The following is an 18,344-nucleotide window of genomic DNA, read 5'->3' on the forward strand; positions in this document are numbered from 1 at the left end:
GTAGCTTTAGCTTACTTCATTTTGGGGAGAGGCACACAGCGAAGCACAAGTTAAACATTGCTCCCCTGGAAACACAGAACCTTGTTAGGAACCAGTATTAATTGAGTTGTAGCAGGGAAGCAACTAACGGAATTTTGTTGTAGTTAGAACTTAAGAGTTCATATTTATGCATGTGCTTCCAAATCTTTGAATGCTTGTTTTCTTGATGTTGGTTGCTTTCCAGTGGTCCAAGAGATGGGTTTTGGTTTTGTTGGTTTTTAGCGAGGCTAAAAATAAGTTGATGAATTTTCAAGTTCACCAGGAGGGTACTGTAGTGAGTTACTCTGGAAGCTTTAGAATGGCATTCCAAAATGGACTGATTTTGTGCAGTAGGTTCTTACAATGCTTAGCATCAATATTTTTCTTCTGGTTTGTTTTTTATTTAGGGAAATGGCTGAAAATAATTTGTAAGGACTTTTAACTAAATTATTTTTACTTATTTAGAGTTGTTAAGCTTATGCTTAGCCCAGCGTGATACAGGACTGGTGTGACAACTCGTTTTTAATCAGTGACTCAAAATCGTGATCACCCTGATGTCACCGAATGGCCACAGCTTGTAAAAGGTAAGCATAAAGCATATGGTGTTGTTTCTCAGAATCAATTTTAGTATAATTTTTATTTTTAAAGTATTTCATTTGTAGGCTTGAAGTTAGTTTTATAAATAGAATCATAGAATGGTTTGAGTTGGAAGGGACCTTGAAGATCATCTAGTTTCAACCCCCCTGCCATGGGCAGGGACACCTCACACTAGATCAGGTTGCTCAAAGCCTCATCCAGCCTGGCCTTGAACACCTCTGGTGATGGGACATCCACAACTCCTCTGGGCAACCTGTTCCAGTGCCTTACCACCCTCCAACCTCATCACCCTCATAGTGAAGAAGTAGGAAGAAATAGTATTAAGGTATATTGTTTGTTTAAGATAAATGAGCTGGCGAAGTTGACTTACCCCTTTGTTTAGAGTGATCTCAAAGCTGGCTTAGCTTGTCCCTGCCTGCTTTTTAAAACATGAGCCCTGTGGTGCTCTGTTATCCCTCTTAAGAGCAATAGAATCATAGAATGGTTTGGGTTGGAAAGGACCTTACCGATCATCTATTTCCAACCACTCTGCCATAGGCAGAGACCAGATTGCTCAAAAGCCTTATCCAACCCTATCACTTAAGTCTCTGGTGATTTTTACTGTCATACTGAAATTGTTTAGCGTACTCATTTAAGCAACTTGTTCATTTTTTTTTTTTAAAGTATTTGTCCAGGAGGCTTGATGATGATAAAATTTATAGGTTTGCATACCTTTACTTTTCTGTCCTGGGGAGGTACAGTGGAGGTAAAAGGAGTGGCTTGCAGAATAGAGGAGTTACTCCCTGTGTTATTGGAAGTGAGCCACCGTTTGGATTTGCTAGCTCATACTGCAGTGGTCAGATTAGTTGGTGTCTTGTGATCAGTATCTACGATCTAATTCAAAGCTGAAATTTGTAAGAGCATTTGCTCTGACATTTTCTCTGAACAGAACTCGTTTCAGATTTTAAGCATGATGAAAGGACGTCTTGCCATACTATATAGTTGTTTTTCAGTGTTGTTGCCTGCTCAGAGGAATAACAAGGTATCTTGTTTGTAAACAGTTGGGTGTTTCAGAACAACTAGCAATTCAACAAACAACTGCAATTCCTGTAGTTAGATCAATCTTCCACGTTGCTTTAATGAGTACTGAAAGCTCATTTTATTTGGTGCTTGCGTTGTTATTTGAAACCTTTTAAAAGCCAATTAATAAGTGCATTAATAGTTCTGCAAATCATAGTTGTTACAGGTCTGCTTATGTTACAGAAAACAACCTGAAGGAATTTGATCCTTGTTTTCTGCAGAGCTCCTTACTTTAGAGGACCAAACCTTTTTTTGATTCAGCAAGGTGTTTTTTTTTCCTGAAATGTTCCTGAAACTTTGTCTTCTCTTCTATTATTTGTCTTACATAAGAAACCTTTTTTCCAGAATAGTATATACTGAACTGCACTATCTGGTCAAAGCCCAGATAAAACTTACACAAATGATAAGGGTAGGAAAATATTTTGGATATACTGATAGTTTTGTTTACACGTCTGTAGTACATATGACCAGGCTGCCTTTTTTATATGCTAAGTCTAGATGCCAATCTGTGATTTTTCTGTGATTTTTCATATTTCTGTATATTTTAAAGACTCGGTGATTAATACTCTTGATATTTTTGTTTGAACACCACTATTTCACTTGTATTTTCAAAGTAACTTAAAGCACTACTCTTTCCCAAAGCTTCATTGTGTTATATTTCCTGTGACTGAAACAAAGATAGTAACTGCCTCAAACTTCCGAGCTCTTTGCTATCAGTTTCTGAAGTCCTTGTTGTGAATAGAGGAGCTAGCCAGTATGAATATAAACACTTCTTTCCACTGCTCCTCAGGTTGTACAGCTTCTAGCACTTACATGCTTAGGTGAATAATTAGAAAAAAAAATCATTGAGGTTCATTTCTCTCTGAGAAGTATTTAGTGACTTGTTTTGGTCACTGGAGTTGAAGGGAAATGAAATTTTGATTTGTTTTGCCGTTGAGTGTTATTTTTGCCAGCAACTATCTCGTCAGCCCTCAACTTTCATGAGTAGGGGAAACATCATTTGGAGGGAATAAATAGAGACCAAATTTTGAGATTGGGCAGTTTTATGTTATTTTCCAGTTAGAGGGTATTTTGCATTTTAAGTGTGAATATAAAGTTTGGATAGCAAGTTCAGAATTCTGTCCCTAGTGTCAGTTGAATTTTATAACTTAGTGGAATATAAACAAATAACTTCCTGTGTTCCGCATCATCTGTCCCTGCATAGTATCCGGCCAGCCTAGGAATTTTGTCAGCCAGAAGTGCTTTATAGGCACTGGGTCTGTTAATATAATCCACTTTGGTAAAATCTAGAAAGTTGCTAAGATCTGGTATGTCAATAAAGGAACTAAGATTTTAGTAGAGAATTTGGAGAACAGTCTAGGCTTTAATAGGAGAGACCATTGAGTAAAGTAGCACAATGAAACATTGGGAAAAAGGAAATGTTTCAGGCTACATGAGATTTCCAATAGCGTTTAGAATAGTTTAGATAGTCATATAGTAAATAAAGAAATTCAGAAATTCCATTCCTATAAACAAAGACTTTCCTGGTAAAGCTATGGCAAAGCCTGCTTAGCTGTACTAACTGAAGTCCCCTAGCAAACTCTGTTGAAACCTACAAAGTGAGTTCTATTTGCAGATTTTTAAGCTCGCTTCTGTTTAGAGAAAGCTCTGTCATGAAAGACATTTTTGTTCATGTAAGCTACAGAGTTTTACTGTAATGGCTGTGCTCTAGTTCCACTCCTCCCGCAATATATCCAGCATGGCAGTTCTGGTCAACTGTACCAAAATCTATACCCTAGTGAAACTTGGATAAGGTTCTTCAGGATATGATTTCATGGCAGCTTAAGGCGATGGAAGACAAAACTGCTGTATTTGTACTGCCTTGTCTCCTGGCTCATCTGGCTTCAAACTCGGTGGGTAGGGGAGGTTCTAAAGGAAAGAAAAAACAAAAAAAAAATCTGTCTAAAAAAGATAATGACATGTTAACTTCTTGAATCAGTGCTGGCATAAGGAAGATGCAAATAAGGAGGAGCTAAACAGCTGTAATTTAACCTACTTAAATTAATATGGAACTATACCCCTTAAATTACTCTGTAAATTAAGTCAAGGGGGTTGGCAAGCTGAACACAGGTGCTGCTTGTGTGTTCAAAAATGCCAGGCAATAACACTTAATTCTGAATATTACTGACAGACCCATTGGCTGGAAGGAAGAAGCAGAAAGCTACCTTTAACACTTCTGCTCTGTGAGATTATGTCCATAAATTAATGTAGAAAGCGACATGAAACTTGTTTTGAGATTCTTTTGCTCTGAGCTGCCGCTTCTTAGACTCCAGCTGTGCAGAGAATCTGTTTGTAACAGTTGATCACTGATGAAATTTGAGTACGCGTTTTGGTTACAGAAGTGGTTGTGAAGAAGTAGCCCAGAACTGGTGCACTGTGCAACCTGAATACTGCCAGCAGAACTCTCCTCTAATGGCTGCTGTTGCATAAGCTGTGGGGAGAAAAGTGCTGTCCTCCTTAGAGAAATTTGATGTAACATAAAACCTAAGAATATCATTATAAACTGTCTTCTAGATTTTGGTTCAATTAATGTGCAAGTGCTTAAAAGTTGATGCTTTTAGTGGCAGTAATACATTACTGTTACTTTCTACCTTTCCTAACTCTTCATATTGTAATGACTTAAAATAACAAACAGTGCTTAAGATTTTGTATCTGTATTTGCAGATCACCAGGAGAACCTCACTCTGAAAACATTGAAACTAGCCGAATGTAAGTACATGAGTGGATGAGTTTAGTATATCTTGTTTTAAAATGTTTTGAACATATGTGATAGTTACTCTTGCACCTGCTTAAGAAAAAGAAAAGCTAAGTAGAACTGTGGAATGACCTTAGAAACTTTCAAGTTAGTATTTTGCTATGGAAAAATAACTTTAAGCCTCTGTAGAAACTGTGATGTTATTTTTTTTTCTAGAGGATGAATGGGTTGAAGGGAAAGTTCAGAGGTTTAGTGTGAACCAGTAGATGGTAGCATAATACAGTGTTGGAAATCTCCAGGCCTATATTCAGACTTCACAGTAGGGGTGTAATTTGTACCTGCTATTCACTAACATCTTGCATGGGTTTGAAGACACTTGAGTACTAAGACACAATACTTGCTAATATCTGTTGTGGCAGATGGATTGCTGAACCAAAAAGGAAAAAAAAAATGTCTGACTTAATTTGTCAAATTTATATACTAGTTACTTCTAGAAACAGAAAGCTAGCTTTCTTTCACTAAACAATATTCATGTAGCAACTTGCTCACAGTTCTGAACCTTGTTTTGGTCTGTCTTTGTTAGCCTAGAAGCCAAATTAACTAGAAGCAATGTTGTGATAGGCTGAAATGTTCATTTCCATTTCAAATTCAAAAGGGTTGCAGGAATGAGGGAACCATTTTAAAAAAAGAAAGAAGTTATTTGAGACTTTATTATTCTGTGAGTTACCAAAGAAAGATTGTTTTCTAGCTATTCAAACTGTCCTGTCATAAAACTCAAATAGGGAAACCACAGACTCTGCTTTTCTGGCTTAGAGCACAAGTTCCAAAATAATAGAGGGAGTGTAGCCCAGTGGTTAGGGTACTCTCTGAGGCTTCAAAAGATCTGGGTTCATTTCTTTTCTGCCACAAACTTCTTCTCTGACCTTAAACTGTCTCCTCCACACTCTCCCTGCAAAGTAGTTGAGCATTTGTGGGCTGAATGCCCACAAAACTACTATTTGTGGGTTGAATGCTAGTTTCAGGATGTTTTGCAGGCTAGGGGCATAGTGTGAGTTGCCCAAGGACTTCTCTATTGAAGCTGCAAAGAGGAGCAAAGCTGAGGTGAGCCCCTCCGCGTTGGACTGCATACCCAACCTTAAAAGCGATGAGAAGGAAACAAGGGAATGCTTTTCTCATGTGTTTTTAGCAATTCACTGCAATGAAGTGTTTTCTTGCACTAGGAGGAGCATTTGTCCTGGGACAACGATTGGCTTTTCCCTGTCTCATGCCATCTGTTACAGAAGTGCTGTCTAACTGCTTTCTTAGGAGCACAGGTTGCAGGGATCCAGACCTGAGAGGCGACTGGCTGTCTCTGTGTGAATGTGCATTAGAGATTGCAGGGCAAAAATGCTGCCATAGTCTCTTCTGCTCCAGCAGCAGCCCTTGCTGCATTGTGTTTTTATTGTCCTGCAGCAACTGGAGTTGTGTTGTTTCCCTGGTCTAGCCAAACGGAGGGGAATCAAGCTGTACACTGGCTGTGGTCCACTCTGGATATTGTCAGTTGGACTACTGCTTTTTACATGTTGTAAGGAAAGGTGTATTGGAAACAAGGATCTTAACTGGTGTGAAACAAAGACTCTATAAGAGCCTATGATAAATCAGAAGGAAAAGGCAGTATTAGGTTTGCTTGGAAAGGTTTTGGTAGCAGGGGGGCTACAGGGGTGGCTTCTGAGAGAGACTGCTAGAAGCTTCTCTTGTGTCAAACAGACAGTGTCAGCCAGCTTCAAGACAGACCTGCCGCTGGCCAAGGCTGAGCCTATCAGCGACAGTGGTAGTGCCTCTGGGATAACATTATATAAGAAGGGGAAAAAGTTGTTGTGCAACTGAGCAACTACAGCTGAAGAAAGGAATGAGATGTGAGAGAAACAACTCTGCAGACAGCAAGGTTAGTGAAGAAAGGGGAGGAGATGCTCCAGGTGTCAGAGCAGAGATTCCCCTCCAGCCCATGGTGCAGACCATGATGAGGCAGACTGTCGCTCTGCAGCCCATAGAGATCCATGGTGGAGCAGAGATCCACCTTTGTTTCACACCAGTTAAGATCCTTGTTTCCAACACACCTTTCCTTACAATGTGTAAAAAGCAGTAGTCCAACTGACAGTATCTAGAGTGGACTACAGCCAGTCTACAGCTTGATTCCCCTCCGTTTGGCCTGTGGAGGACCCCACACCAGCGCAGGTGAATACCCGAAGGAGTCTGTGACCCCATGGGAAGCCTGTGCTGAAGCAGGCTCCTGGGAGGACCTGTGAACCCATGGAGAGGAGAGCCCACACTGGAGCAGGCTTACTGGCAGGATTTGTGACCCCACAGGGGACCCATGCTGGAGCAGTCTGTTCCTGAAGGACTGCACCCTATGGAAGGGGACCCATGTTGGAGCAGGGAAAGAGTGTGAGGAGTCCTCCACTGAGAAGGATGGAGCAGCAGAAACAATGTGTGATGAACTGACTGTAACCCCCATTCCCCGTCCCTCTGTGCCACTGTGAGGAAGGAGGTAGAGAAAAATCAGGAGTAAAGCTAAGCCTCGGAAGAAGGAGGGGTCGGGGAAGATGTTCTTAAGATTTGTTTTTATTTCTCAATCTGATTGGATTGGTAATAAACTTTACTAATTTCCCCAAATTCAGTCTGTTTTGCCCATGATGGTAATTGGTGAGTGATCTCTCCCTGTCCTTATACAACAAAAGGCTCATGGGTTGAAGTTTCCTCTCACCTGTCCAGATGAAGAAGGGGAGCAATAGAGTGACTTCTGTGCGCACCTGGCATCCAGCCAGGTCAACCCACTACAACATCTATTTTTCCTTCTAGCAGTTTGACAGTTCTTTTTTTGTGTGTATTTGTTTATCCTCCTTAAAATTGAACTTGAAAAAATAATCTACAGTAGCAAGCTTTTCTTTTTGAAAGCTGAATCATTTTTTTGGTGCAGAATGATGATCATAGTTGCCCTGACTACATAGATTTCAGGTATCTAAAACAGATGTAAGCCAGTCAAATTGTAGAGATCCACACATTTGTTTGAGTAGTAGTTGTACAATATTAATGCATGGTATACTTGCGAAACTAAATTTTTTAAAACCGTATCACTGTGATGTGTACACAATCTATTACAGAGAAATTTCTGCAATCCTGCTGCATAGTTGCTCTTGCCACATAAGGTGGAATGGCAGACTGAGTAATACAGTGTGACCTGCAAGCCTACTGTGTAGCTAAAATAGTGACTTATTTACGTGCCTATAAATCATTAGTAAACGCAGGGACTTACTTATGTGAGTCTTTTGTTACTTGCACAATGAGTGGTTAAGTTGTTTTTGCTCTGGTTGGCTGATATAATTACTTTATTTGTTTCTGTGTTTTGCATTGCAAAGCTTTATACCACAAGCATAGTCACATATGTTTCACATGTGTGAATTAAAATAAATTTTAAAAATCTACTGACTCTTTCAGACACTTATGCAGCAAATCATTCTCTGGATAAGGCTTGCTTATCCCAAGCTTTTCAAATTTCGGCTCTATATGTGATGCACATCTTAGTGCTAGTTCAGAGTTGGGAATCTCTTTTCCTTAGCATTCATTCAAGTCTTTGAATTTTTAAGATCAGCATCTTCTCCTGTCACAGGTCTGCATTTATTTTCAGCTGCAATTAGTATAACTTTCTTAAAACCTCTTTAACACTAAATTACATAATTCCTAATTGTTTACTTTAACTTGACTTCTGTCAGTTTGTGCATTTTCACTCTGTGTATGCTGTGTTGTCACATATCAAGGCAAATGTTTGGTATTTTGATACAGTGGCTTTCTGTGCATTCATCTTTCTGTTTTTAAAGATAGAATGCTTTGCAATTTTGAAACTTTTGTCTCTCTTTTTAAAGTCATTGAACACCCTTCCGTTTAAAGTGTTGTTATAGTTAATGTACAGTTCTCTCACACTGGAGTTCATTTGATAGCTGGTTTCTTTCCCTTGAAAGAATGACAAAATAAGAATTCTGCAGCAGTTTCAAAATATCCCAGAAAAACAAATTGCAACCACTGCAAATATGTACAGTAATTGTATTAGTGTTTCATGATACATACACTCAGATGACGTCCTAGTGCCTTCTAGGCATAGAATGCCTTAAATTACTTTCCTCATAGCTGAAAACACAGGTGGGTTTGCATAACATAACTGTGGGACATGCTGATCATGGCCCCCATATCAAATCTTGCCACATATAGGTAGTTTTGTGGCATTTGCTGCTTATTTTATTGCCATTCTTGGAAAGAAAAGATGTAAGAAGTATCTATGTACAGCTGCAGCTTGCACTGTGTTGTGCTGTGATCTGTCTAGGATGAATTAATTTCTTCTCAGAGCCTCTTGCAATGCATCATTTAGCCAGGCAGTTATTCCCTTGAGGAAACTTCATCAGTTAGTAAGACTGCATTGACTCTACTCAAGAATTATTACTTTCTTAAATTTAGCAACAACTTAAGTTACAATTAAATGTCTGTTTTATCCTTACTTCCAAGAGCAAAAATGCAGTAAGATAAGTTGACTGAATTTTATAACTATTTGAAAGAGAAGGAATTCCAGATTTTGCACTAGAGAATATAACTGAAGCAAATGTGTTCTAGACTTTGGTACCCATGGAGCTTGGAGGATGCTGTAGATTTACCAGTGAAAAATAAAATTAAAAAAAGATAGCTTGAAGATGAGATATTTCTCTCTGGAGCCGTCTGATACACAAATGCTAGACTGTTCTTAAACTGGAAACTCCAGTGTTTAAGTCTTATGATCCATGTTATTTGCACTTAGTCTCTACGTGATCGTGGTCACCCTTCTAGGACAGTGTCACACAGAATGAAGGCATAGTGAAAGAATGCTACCATGGAAACTTAACCTAAAAAACATGTTCTGGAGTTTTTAACAACTGGAAGACAGAGTTGCATGATTGTCCCTTTCCTGTACTTGGCCTCTTTTCTTCAAATTGTACAGGGAGAGTACAAGGTCTATCAGCATTTTGGTCTCTTCTCTGCAGGCCAGTCTTAACATATTGCAATGGTCAGTCCTCTTATATCAGTACTTTTACCTGAAATAGTTTCTCTCTTACCTCATGTTTCCTACTGAAACACTCCAGTGGTTCAGAAGTAGACGAATGGAATCAGTGTCTCCAAGTTACTATCTGTAGCTTTTGATACCTCACTTCAGTGCTAATATTAATCTCCTTTCTTTGTTTTGGGCTGCTGATCAGAGCACGCTGCATGAATTTCATACTTAAAAAGTTTAAGCTTGCTCAGTAGAGTACAAAATGAAGTTTAATGGTACTTGCTTGAGTGCCAGGAATTCTTTAACCAAGGGAAAACAACATGGAAGGTAGTAAAGAATATGCAATTTGCCTAATATTTGATAAAATATTTGTGTTTTGTCCTAAATACAAAAGACAGACTGAAGAATTCCTGCAAGTATGCGAAGTTACTATAATTTCTCTTTTTTATTTAATAAAGACCAAGTAGGCCTTGTGGCCTTATAGCCAGTACAGAGTATTAGAGTTTAAGACTCCTTACTTGATAATGTAAAACAAAATTTGGAGAAATATTGAAATGTTTTGTGTGGTTACATGTGATTATTCTTGGGAAGTTTAACAGCTGATAACAGTTGTGTAGTTTTTTCTTTAAAATAATAAGAATAACAAATTTGTTCAAAGAGAGTAAGGCTTTAAGTTTATAGTCAGTCCTAAACTTAGCAATGTTTATTCCAGCAATAATTCAAGTTGCTTTGTAGTTAAATAAATTTATGAGCTTTTTTATGAAGACTATATTTCTCCATGCTTTTGCAAAAGGCACTGATTCTAAATGTGAGCGTAGTATTTAAAAGTCTATATGTCTATTTACATATGCTAATTGTTTACAATAATTACCTAATAATTGTTTCCCCATAATCAGTTACTTAATAGCTTCAGGCCTGTAATTATTTTTTGGGGGGATGGGGGGGAATGTGGGTGGTGAGAATTGGGGATTTTTCCTGAAATTGCTTGAGTTGAAAAGCCAGGCTATAATTGATGCATTATTCATACCTCAATTTTTTGTCTGATTGAGTGTTGGAGGGGTTGCATGCCTTCTTAAGAAGGACAGATAGGAACCAGGGTATGAAACCAGTTAGTCTGTGGAGTGATATTCTCTGTAGAGTCCTGGAGCTAGTAACCTGAAGAGGAAAGGGCAGTAAAGAAGGGTGCCTTGCTAATAGTACTGTGGCAAGGTAGCTTGCCTGTGAGACAAGATTTAAGAGACGCATGCTGACTGTGTTCTTGACGCCCTCTCTCTAGCTGTCTTTCTGCATTGCTCCATAAAGCCAGGACAACTCTTCTGTTCTCAGGATCGCCCTTCCTGAGGAAGTGCCATGCCTGACTGTCAGCACACGATGATCCCGGAGGCCCAGTGGATCTGGAATACGTGGTGGGGAGGGAGGGAGGTCACTTGAGTGAAGCCATTGCGGTCCAAGGGAGCTCAGTCTGCACACCAGCTATTTGGGCTCACCTTGCTGGAAAGAACAAGATTGGAAAATGCGAGCTCTGTGTGCATTTGCAGATGTGGGTTTGCCTAGGTGCCAGTAGATGAAGTGGGCAAGAGGTCTTACAGCACTGCTGAAAAAGAGGGCTCGACTCCAGCTCTGGGTGGAGCGTTTGGCAGTTTGGTGTATGGGCCACTTCAAAAGCATCCGTGCAGGCAGTGCTTTTACCTGGTAGCTTGTTTTCTCTAGCACTGCTGTTCTTTAACTAAACAGGAGCAGGAAACCAACATGCTAGGTTTGAAACTGAAACTCTCAGAAAGCAGTATTTAACTGCACAAAGTTAAACTTTGTTTAAACTGTCCATCCATAACCCACACTTTTTAAAACGGTTTTTGATCTGCTGGTCATCTCATTTCCACAGTGTAGTATAATTGTGGCAGATGTGTAAGTCTCTTTATGCTTCTGTCTGTCAAGGCATATACTGAAAGTTGTTTTGCTATTAGTACTAAAAAAAATGGTCTCTCTTTTTCCTATCCAAAAGACAAACAAAAATTTTCCTCTGTAGTTTCCTTGCACATTAATAGTTTCATTGTTTTTTTGCATTAAGAAAGAAAACAGCTTACGAACACTGTGACACTTCTGAATTCCTTATTGTTTTGTTAAAACAGGCCGTTGTAAGTTTCCACTTACTGAAATTGGCGGTCTTGGAGCAATGTGAGACTTCTCATGTTGTGTCCCAAGCAGAAACCATTCAGAAAGATGTCATTTCATACTGGTGTTTCCAGACAAGTGTGAAACCTTCATACGTATTTCTAAGATTTAGGTAAACTTAAAGCCAAAACAATGCATTTTTGCAGATATTTTTAAATTCAGGCAAGTTTTGGAACTTGGATGAAAATTCTTTGCTCTGAAGAAGAATTACATGCTTCAGATTTTCTAAAATTCCTTAAATGTTTAAACATCTGACTTTCTATCGCAGTTTCCTTTATATAGCATTTCCCTATATTTAGTTTAAGATATTTGGGAAATGCAAATTAGATGCTGGTACGTAGGAACTTTTGAACCAATGCATTCAACCCCTTGTTTTGTATGTGGTTTAGACATTCAAAAGTTACTTTACAACCCAAAATGCAGCCCAACCTAAACCTTTAGACCTTTGCCTAAGCGTCTAGAAAGGTAGAGGCTTAGTGTTGTTTGTTTCTAGTGATACTCCACAGTTTTGGCAGCATTTTAGTTACAAATGCAAAGTACTTATCTGGCTTTTTAATTGTTAAAGAACAATTAAAAAGTCTAAAGGCGTCTTTTTCCTTTAAGTATTACAGAAGTCAGTGAATACTAATTTTTTTTTAAAACGGAAAATTGTGCTTGTGAAATTGTTGGACTTTGAGGAAGGAAGATGATGTCTGTTTTAGGTGCCTCTCCCCCTCACTGAAGTAGCAAGTCTTGTTTGAGGTTATACAAGGTCCACTGTGTGGGAAGTTACCCTTAAGGCTTAAGGATATGTCTGAAATGTTTGCAACTGCAGCCACACCAGTGCAGTTTCATACTCAGATGTCTAAGAACAGTGTGAGTCTTTGCAAACATATATCCAAGTCAGTCACTGCAGCCTTAGCTATACTAGAAGGTGTCTGTGTGCTAATGTACAGTAAACTGGGCACTGAGTTTACAAGAGTCTAGTTGTTCTTCACTAGATGCCTGTATAGGAACCTAAAGGGAGCTGCAGTCTTCAGTGTATAGTGTAAGCTAAGAATAGAGAGAGGTTTTGTGTTACCGCACTTGATGAACAGTTTTAATGCCTCAGGCCAAGAACTTAAGTTTTCTATATACTAAATGAGCAGGGGAACGTGGAAAGAGATCAGATTTTCGCCTCTGGAGAATGTATATTTCTTTTTTTTTTTTTCCGAATAATATAGAAATGTGGGCTGTTGACACTGGTCAGTGACAATAATCCTTCAAGTACCCAGTGGGAATGTGGTATGGAATATCTTACTGTTCTTGAAAATCACACGTTGGCTCAGAACTGCGTTCTTTGTAAGTGCTTTGGATGGACCTCAGTAAGGGGAGCTCTTGTGGAAGGCTCAGTAACTCCTGTTCTACGTTCTTAGGTCTGTAGCCTCACTTTAAGTCTTCACCTTTTTTATTTACTTCAATAGTTTATCTGAGACCATGTCAAAAGTTGGCAGAATAGCCACCAGGGAGAGGTGGGTGAAATTCTAATACTGTTATATTTTGATACTGTTGTACATTGTATTGTTTGCTTTCATAGTTGATTAAAAAAAAAATCTTTAAAACTTCGTCTCTAATAGAATATCACAGAACTTGATTCAGTGAGTCTGCAGCCATGAGTCAAAATGAAAATGTTTGTACAAACAGCATTATTGTAGACATGGCACAGTTTGAGGAGTAATTGGTAGTTAAAAATTGGAAGCAAAATCTTTAGTCCCGTAATCTTTAGTCCCTTAGAAGTTAAATGTTAGAGACAAGTCTAAGCTTAGCTTTGTCTCCTGGCATCTCAGATACAACCTGATTGAAGTGGAGTGTTTTTTTAATATGATAAAATGTGTTAATAGAGGAAAAGGACTTGGGAGTGCTGGTCGATGAGAAGCTCAACATGAGCCAGCAATGTGCGCTTGCAGCCCAGAAAGCCAACCGTATCCTGGGCTGCATCCAATGAAGCATGGCCAGCAGGTCGAGGAAGGTGATTCTGCCCCTCTACTCTGCTCTCGTGAGACCCCACCTGGAATACTGCATTCAGCTCTGGAGTCTCCAACGCAAGAAGGACGTGGAGCTGTTGGAGAGGGTCCAGAGGAGGGCCACAAAGATGATCCGAGGACTGGAGCACCTCTGCTATGAAGACAGGCTGAGAGAGTTGGGGCTGTTCAGCCTGGAGAAGAGAAGGCTCTGGGGTGATCTTATCACAGCCTTCCCGTACCTGAAGGAGGCCTACAAGAAAGCTGGAGAGGGACTTTTTACAAGGGTATATGGTGATAAGAAAAGGGGCAATGGCTTTAAACTGAAAGAGAGTAGATTTAGATTAGATCTAAGGAAGAAATTCTTCACTCTGAAGGTGGTGTAACACTGGAACAGGAAGCTGGAGAGGAGCTTTTGTCAAGGATGTGTAGTGATAGGACAAGGGGCAGTGGCTTTAAACTGAAAGAGGGGAGATTTCGATTAGATACAAGGAAGAAATTTTTTACAATGAGGCAGGTGAGGCACTGGAATAGGTTTCCCAGAGGAGTTGTGGCTGTCTCATCCCTGGAAGTGTTTAAGGCCAGGTTGGATGTGGCTTTGAGCAACTTGGTGTAGTGAAAGGTGTCCCTGCCCATGGCAGCAGGGGTTGGAATTAGGTGATCTTCTAAGCCCCTTCCAACCCAAACCATTCTATGATTCTAATGTGTCAGGTCTTATACAGTAAACTAAGTTTATTCAAACTAGATGTTATGTGAGCTAGAAAGGTGTGCATGCCTCTTTAAGACTAACATTTTCTCCAGTCTGAAAGTGCAAGTTCTTTCTTCTTGGAGAATTGGTCAGCTTGTCACAATGTATTTAATTTGAGTACCTAAAGCAGCTGGAGTTGTTCATTAAATACACAAACCACCCCAAATGTACGCAGTTAGAACAGCTGTGAGAAATAATCCATATAACATTCATGGGTGTATTACATTGGTCAGAAATCACCAAAATTATAGCAAAAAACTTGTGATATAAATGTAGACTGCAATGGAGAAATAAAATGGAAGGAAAATGTAATGAGGAAGGATAATGCTAAAATGATAATGTGTATATGAAATAACCACTGTTTTGTATGCACTGTGGAAAACACGTGAGGGAAGAAAAATGAAAGGAACAGTAAGTTTCAACTTGAGTTGGAAAGAACTTTCATGAAAGCATCAAGGTAAAGCATAGGAGAAGACTGCAAGAGGAGTAAATAAGGAGCATGTTGGGGAGACAGGTGGCCATAGCTCAGGTGTAAAAATTCAGTATGACAAAGAAAGGCTTTCACATTATATACTTAACTGCTTACAAATGACCGTATTTCACACTCTTAAGTCTGAAGGTCTGGAATGATTGACAGTCAAGAATGATCGAAGCATGAAATCTTGGCACTCAGAAATAGATGTCTGAAATCATGTACTGCTCTAAGCTGTATTAAGAAAATTTGTTGGTTTTTCACAGCCTCTATAGTAAAAGCTGAAGAATGAAAGACAAGATCAAAATAATCCTTACCATTTTATACATACGTGGAGAGAGGCAGGTTTTCCTAAGTCCACATATAAAAATTGGAGAGGCTAGAACTCTTTCCTTGGATCAGAATACAGCTAGTCCTTGTTTATACAATAGTGGTTTTGATGATATTGCTGGTGCTGCTTTTTTTTATGGTCTTCCACCTTCATCTTGGTGCCAGGGAAACCTTTCTCTTCAATATTTTTGTCTTGAAACTCTGGGTCATTTGGAAGGTCAGGTAGACATTGAGGTAATGGCTTTCTTTGTAAGAAATATTTTCTTCTCTAGGATCATGAGATCTTGAAGGGTAGAAGGGAAGGAGCAAAGGTGTTATTTCTGAATAATACACACCTCAGTAGTTACTTTCAGAACTTGAAGACTTTCTCCCTTCTGAAGCAGCCGCATTGAAACTTTGATACTTAACCAGCCAGTATTAACAACTACGTGCAGCAAGTGCTGAGTAGTAGCAGTCAGTCTAGCACTTCAATTCTCAAGTACTTGTTCTATGCAGAATCTGTGGATGCATCAACATCTGAAAAGGCAACTTTAAGCTAATATCACAATTTTTGATGAAAATACTGCTTCCTGTGTTATGATCTTTGTAGTACTGTATCACTAAAGTTAGATACATGTTGCACCTGCATGTTACACCTAGTCAAAACGTTTGAAATGTTTCATAGTTGATATTTTTAATTAATAACTCATTTTTTTAAATGAAGTCAAGATTTGGGGGTTTCTTTCCAAAAATGTGGTGAAATATGGTGCTCTTGGTGCTGCATGCAGCTGCTTATGTCCCAATCGCATGCAGCTTTCCACTGATTTCTTTGCCATTTGCATGTTTCTGTAAAAGTCCGTGACCTTGTTAATTAGCCAGTTAAATTTTCTTGTGTGTATATATATAGTACTGAGCACATTGACTTGTATAGTGATACAGTTGTAATTCTTCAAAGTACATACTTGCCATGTATAATTGTAGGAGGAAGGGGAGGATTTGACAAATAGCGTTTTTTGAGAGAACCATATACCTTATTAAGCTGAAGAGAGATATATTCAGCCTTGAGCTTATCTTGTAATTGTGGTTTTGTCATCAGTTTAATTAACCAAGGAGTGTTTTTTCCTACAGATTCAATAGACTAAATATCAGATAACTTAGTCATCTGGAATCTTGTTTAAAAAAAAAAGTATAAATTTTTAAAGGGTTTATGTCCTATTGACATAGTATTGATAGTATTGCTAAATAAATACCTGGATCACTTGTATTTTTGTGCCTCTTCACTCTGTTAGTGGCAACCATACCTCAGTACTATACATCAGACTCAATCACTTGTGTGAGATCCACTTCTGTTTCACTTGCAGCCTTGCTTTGTATCTAAATTGCTTTCTTTTTCAGTGAGGTTGTTCAGAACTGAACAAGACTGTGTCCACTGTAATACTAGAATGTGAAGCTGAAAACTGCATAAACAGGATTTGCCTTTCACTTACACAGGACCCGCAAATTAAATTGTGTGTTAAATATACTTGCATTTGTCAAGATGAGAATCCTGCATTTAAAAAAATCTCCTGATGTGTCCTCTCTGATACAGAAATCTTGTGTTTCAGTGCCTGACTAATCTCTGCCTTGCTGATGCTTTTGAATGAGCTTTGTAAGTGAAAGCTCTACTAATCCTTGTACTTACTGTTTGAATGTTTGCTACAGGAAGCGAGCAGCTGCAAAGCATCTAATAGAGCGCTACTACCACCAGTTAACTGAGGGCTGTGGAAATGAAGCCTGCACGAATGAATTTTGTGCTTCCTGTCCAACTTTTCTCCGTATGGATAACAATGCAGCAGCCATTAAGGCCCTCGAGCTTTATAAGATTAATGCAAAACTCTGTGATCCTCATCCCTCCAAGAAAGGAACGAGCTCAGCTTACCTAGAAAACAATTCCAAAGGTGCCCATAACAATTCCTGCACTGACAGAAAAATGAACAAGAAGGAAATGCAAGGCCCAAGAGATGACTTTAAAGGTAAGATGTTATTTTAGAATTTTCCTAAAATAAAACACTTTTATGTGCACAAGTCTAAGCCTACAGAATTCACTGTAGTGTGTTCTGTTGACTTAAGTAAACTACAATATTCGGCAATCAAATACTTTACTGTCGATTCTGAAAAATAACCAGATTAATGCTGAACTCTGATTCCAAATCTGGATCTTTACCACATCTCTTAAAATCTCTGTGCATTTGTTGTTTTCTGAGATTACTAGTTTTGCAAATATGGAGAGGTTTTTAAAGTGCTGTTGTTTGACTACTTTAGTTTGGCTAGTTTTGTAACTCTTCTGTAGTTAATGATTATAAAAGTTATACTTTAACTAATTGCAGGTTCTATGTTAAGAAACTTAACAGATGAACAAAAAATGATACAGTGGATGATGGGCAATACATCTACCAAGCTAAAAAAAAAAGTTAAGCAAGGTGATTTCTAAGCCAGTGTATGAAAAAAATACTGTTCTCTATGTCTTTAAATTTCTATTCAGCTTTTCAAACTGTCTAGAATAGTAAATACATACTACAAGAAAAATTTTAGTTCTTGCGAAAACCTGTGGTGCAAACAGAAATCACAAGCTGAATGAAATTAAAGCCATTAACCTTTGAGCAGACCTTTTTTAAGTATCATTGCAATAAATGATAAAAAATGGTTCAAATCCATTCATTTTTAGCTGAAGAGAAACTCTTTACAGCATAGAATTAAAAAGCCCTGCAGAATTTGCAATAAACCACAGTAGTGTGTTATAAGGCACCTAAGATGCTCTTGTCAATACCTGCATCAGTTTCTTCTTTATCTGATGCAAGGATAAATTTGTCTACAAATTGTTTATGATCTGAATAAGCAAAGAGGCAAGCAGTAGGGAGGGGGGAAAAGGGAGCCAGTGTAGTGTCAGATGGACAAGAAGCACATTAGATCGGTTTTTGTGATTTGACCTCTTGGTTTTCTATATTTTTAATGGAGGTTTGCACGTACAGGATTTTCCTCCTTCTCTCCGATCCTACTGTCCTCTCTCCCCAGACAGATACGTAGATTGAGAAGGCTCTCATCTCCAGAGACAGTCTGTTGTCTAAAGCAATGACTCAGACTTCATCTCTTTCAGCATCACAAGTGTTGACCTGTCTTTGTAGCTGTATGGACAGAGAGCATTAATACCTGTCTGAGAGTCTTAGTTA

General features: G+C 38.7%; 1 protein-coding gene across 1 annotated transcript in view; it reads left to right on the top strand.

The window, feature by feature from the left end:
• Positions 1–18,344, top strand: part of UBE3A (ubiquitin protein ligase E3A) — a 55,845-nt gene that overhangs the window by 16,144 nt on the left and 21,357 nt on the right. Inside the window, 3 exon segments of the mRNA XM_086619265.1 lie at positions 484–602; positions 4,378–4,422; positions 16,840–17,150. Coding sequence (XP_086475391.1) covers positions 583–602; positions 4,378–4,422; positions 16,840–17,150 — 376 coding nt within the window. The 5' untranslated portion in view covers positions 484–582.

Source organism: Tauraco erythrolophus, chromosome 1 (genome assembly GCF_009769465.1).
Source record: "Tauraco erythrolophus isolate bTauEry1 chromosome 1, bTauEry1.pri, whole genome shotgun sequence".
Taxonomy (NCBI): domain Eukaryota; kingdom Metazoa; phylum Chordata; class Aves; order Musophagiformes; family Musophagidae; genus Tauraco; species Tauraco erythrolophus.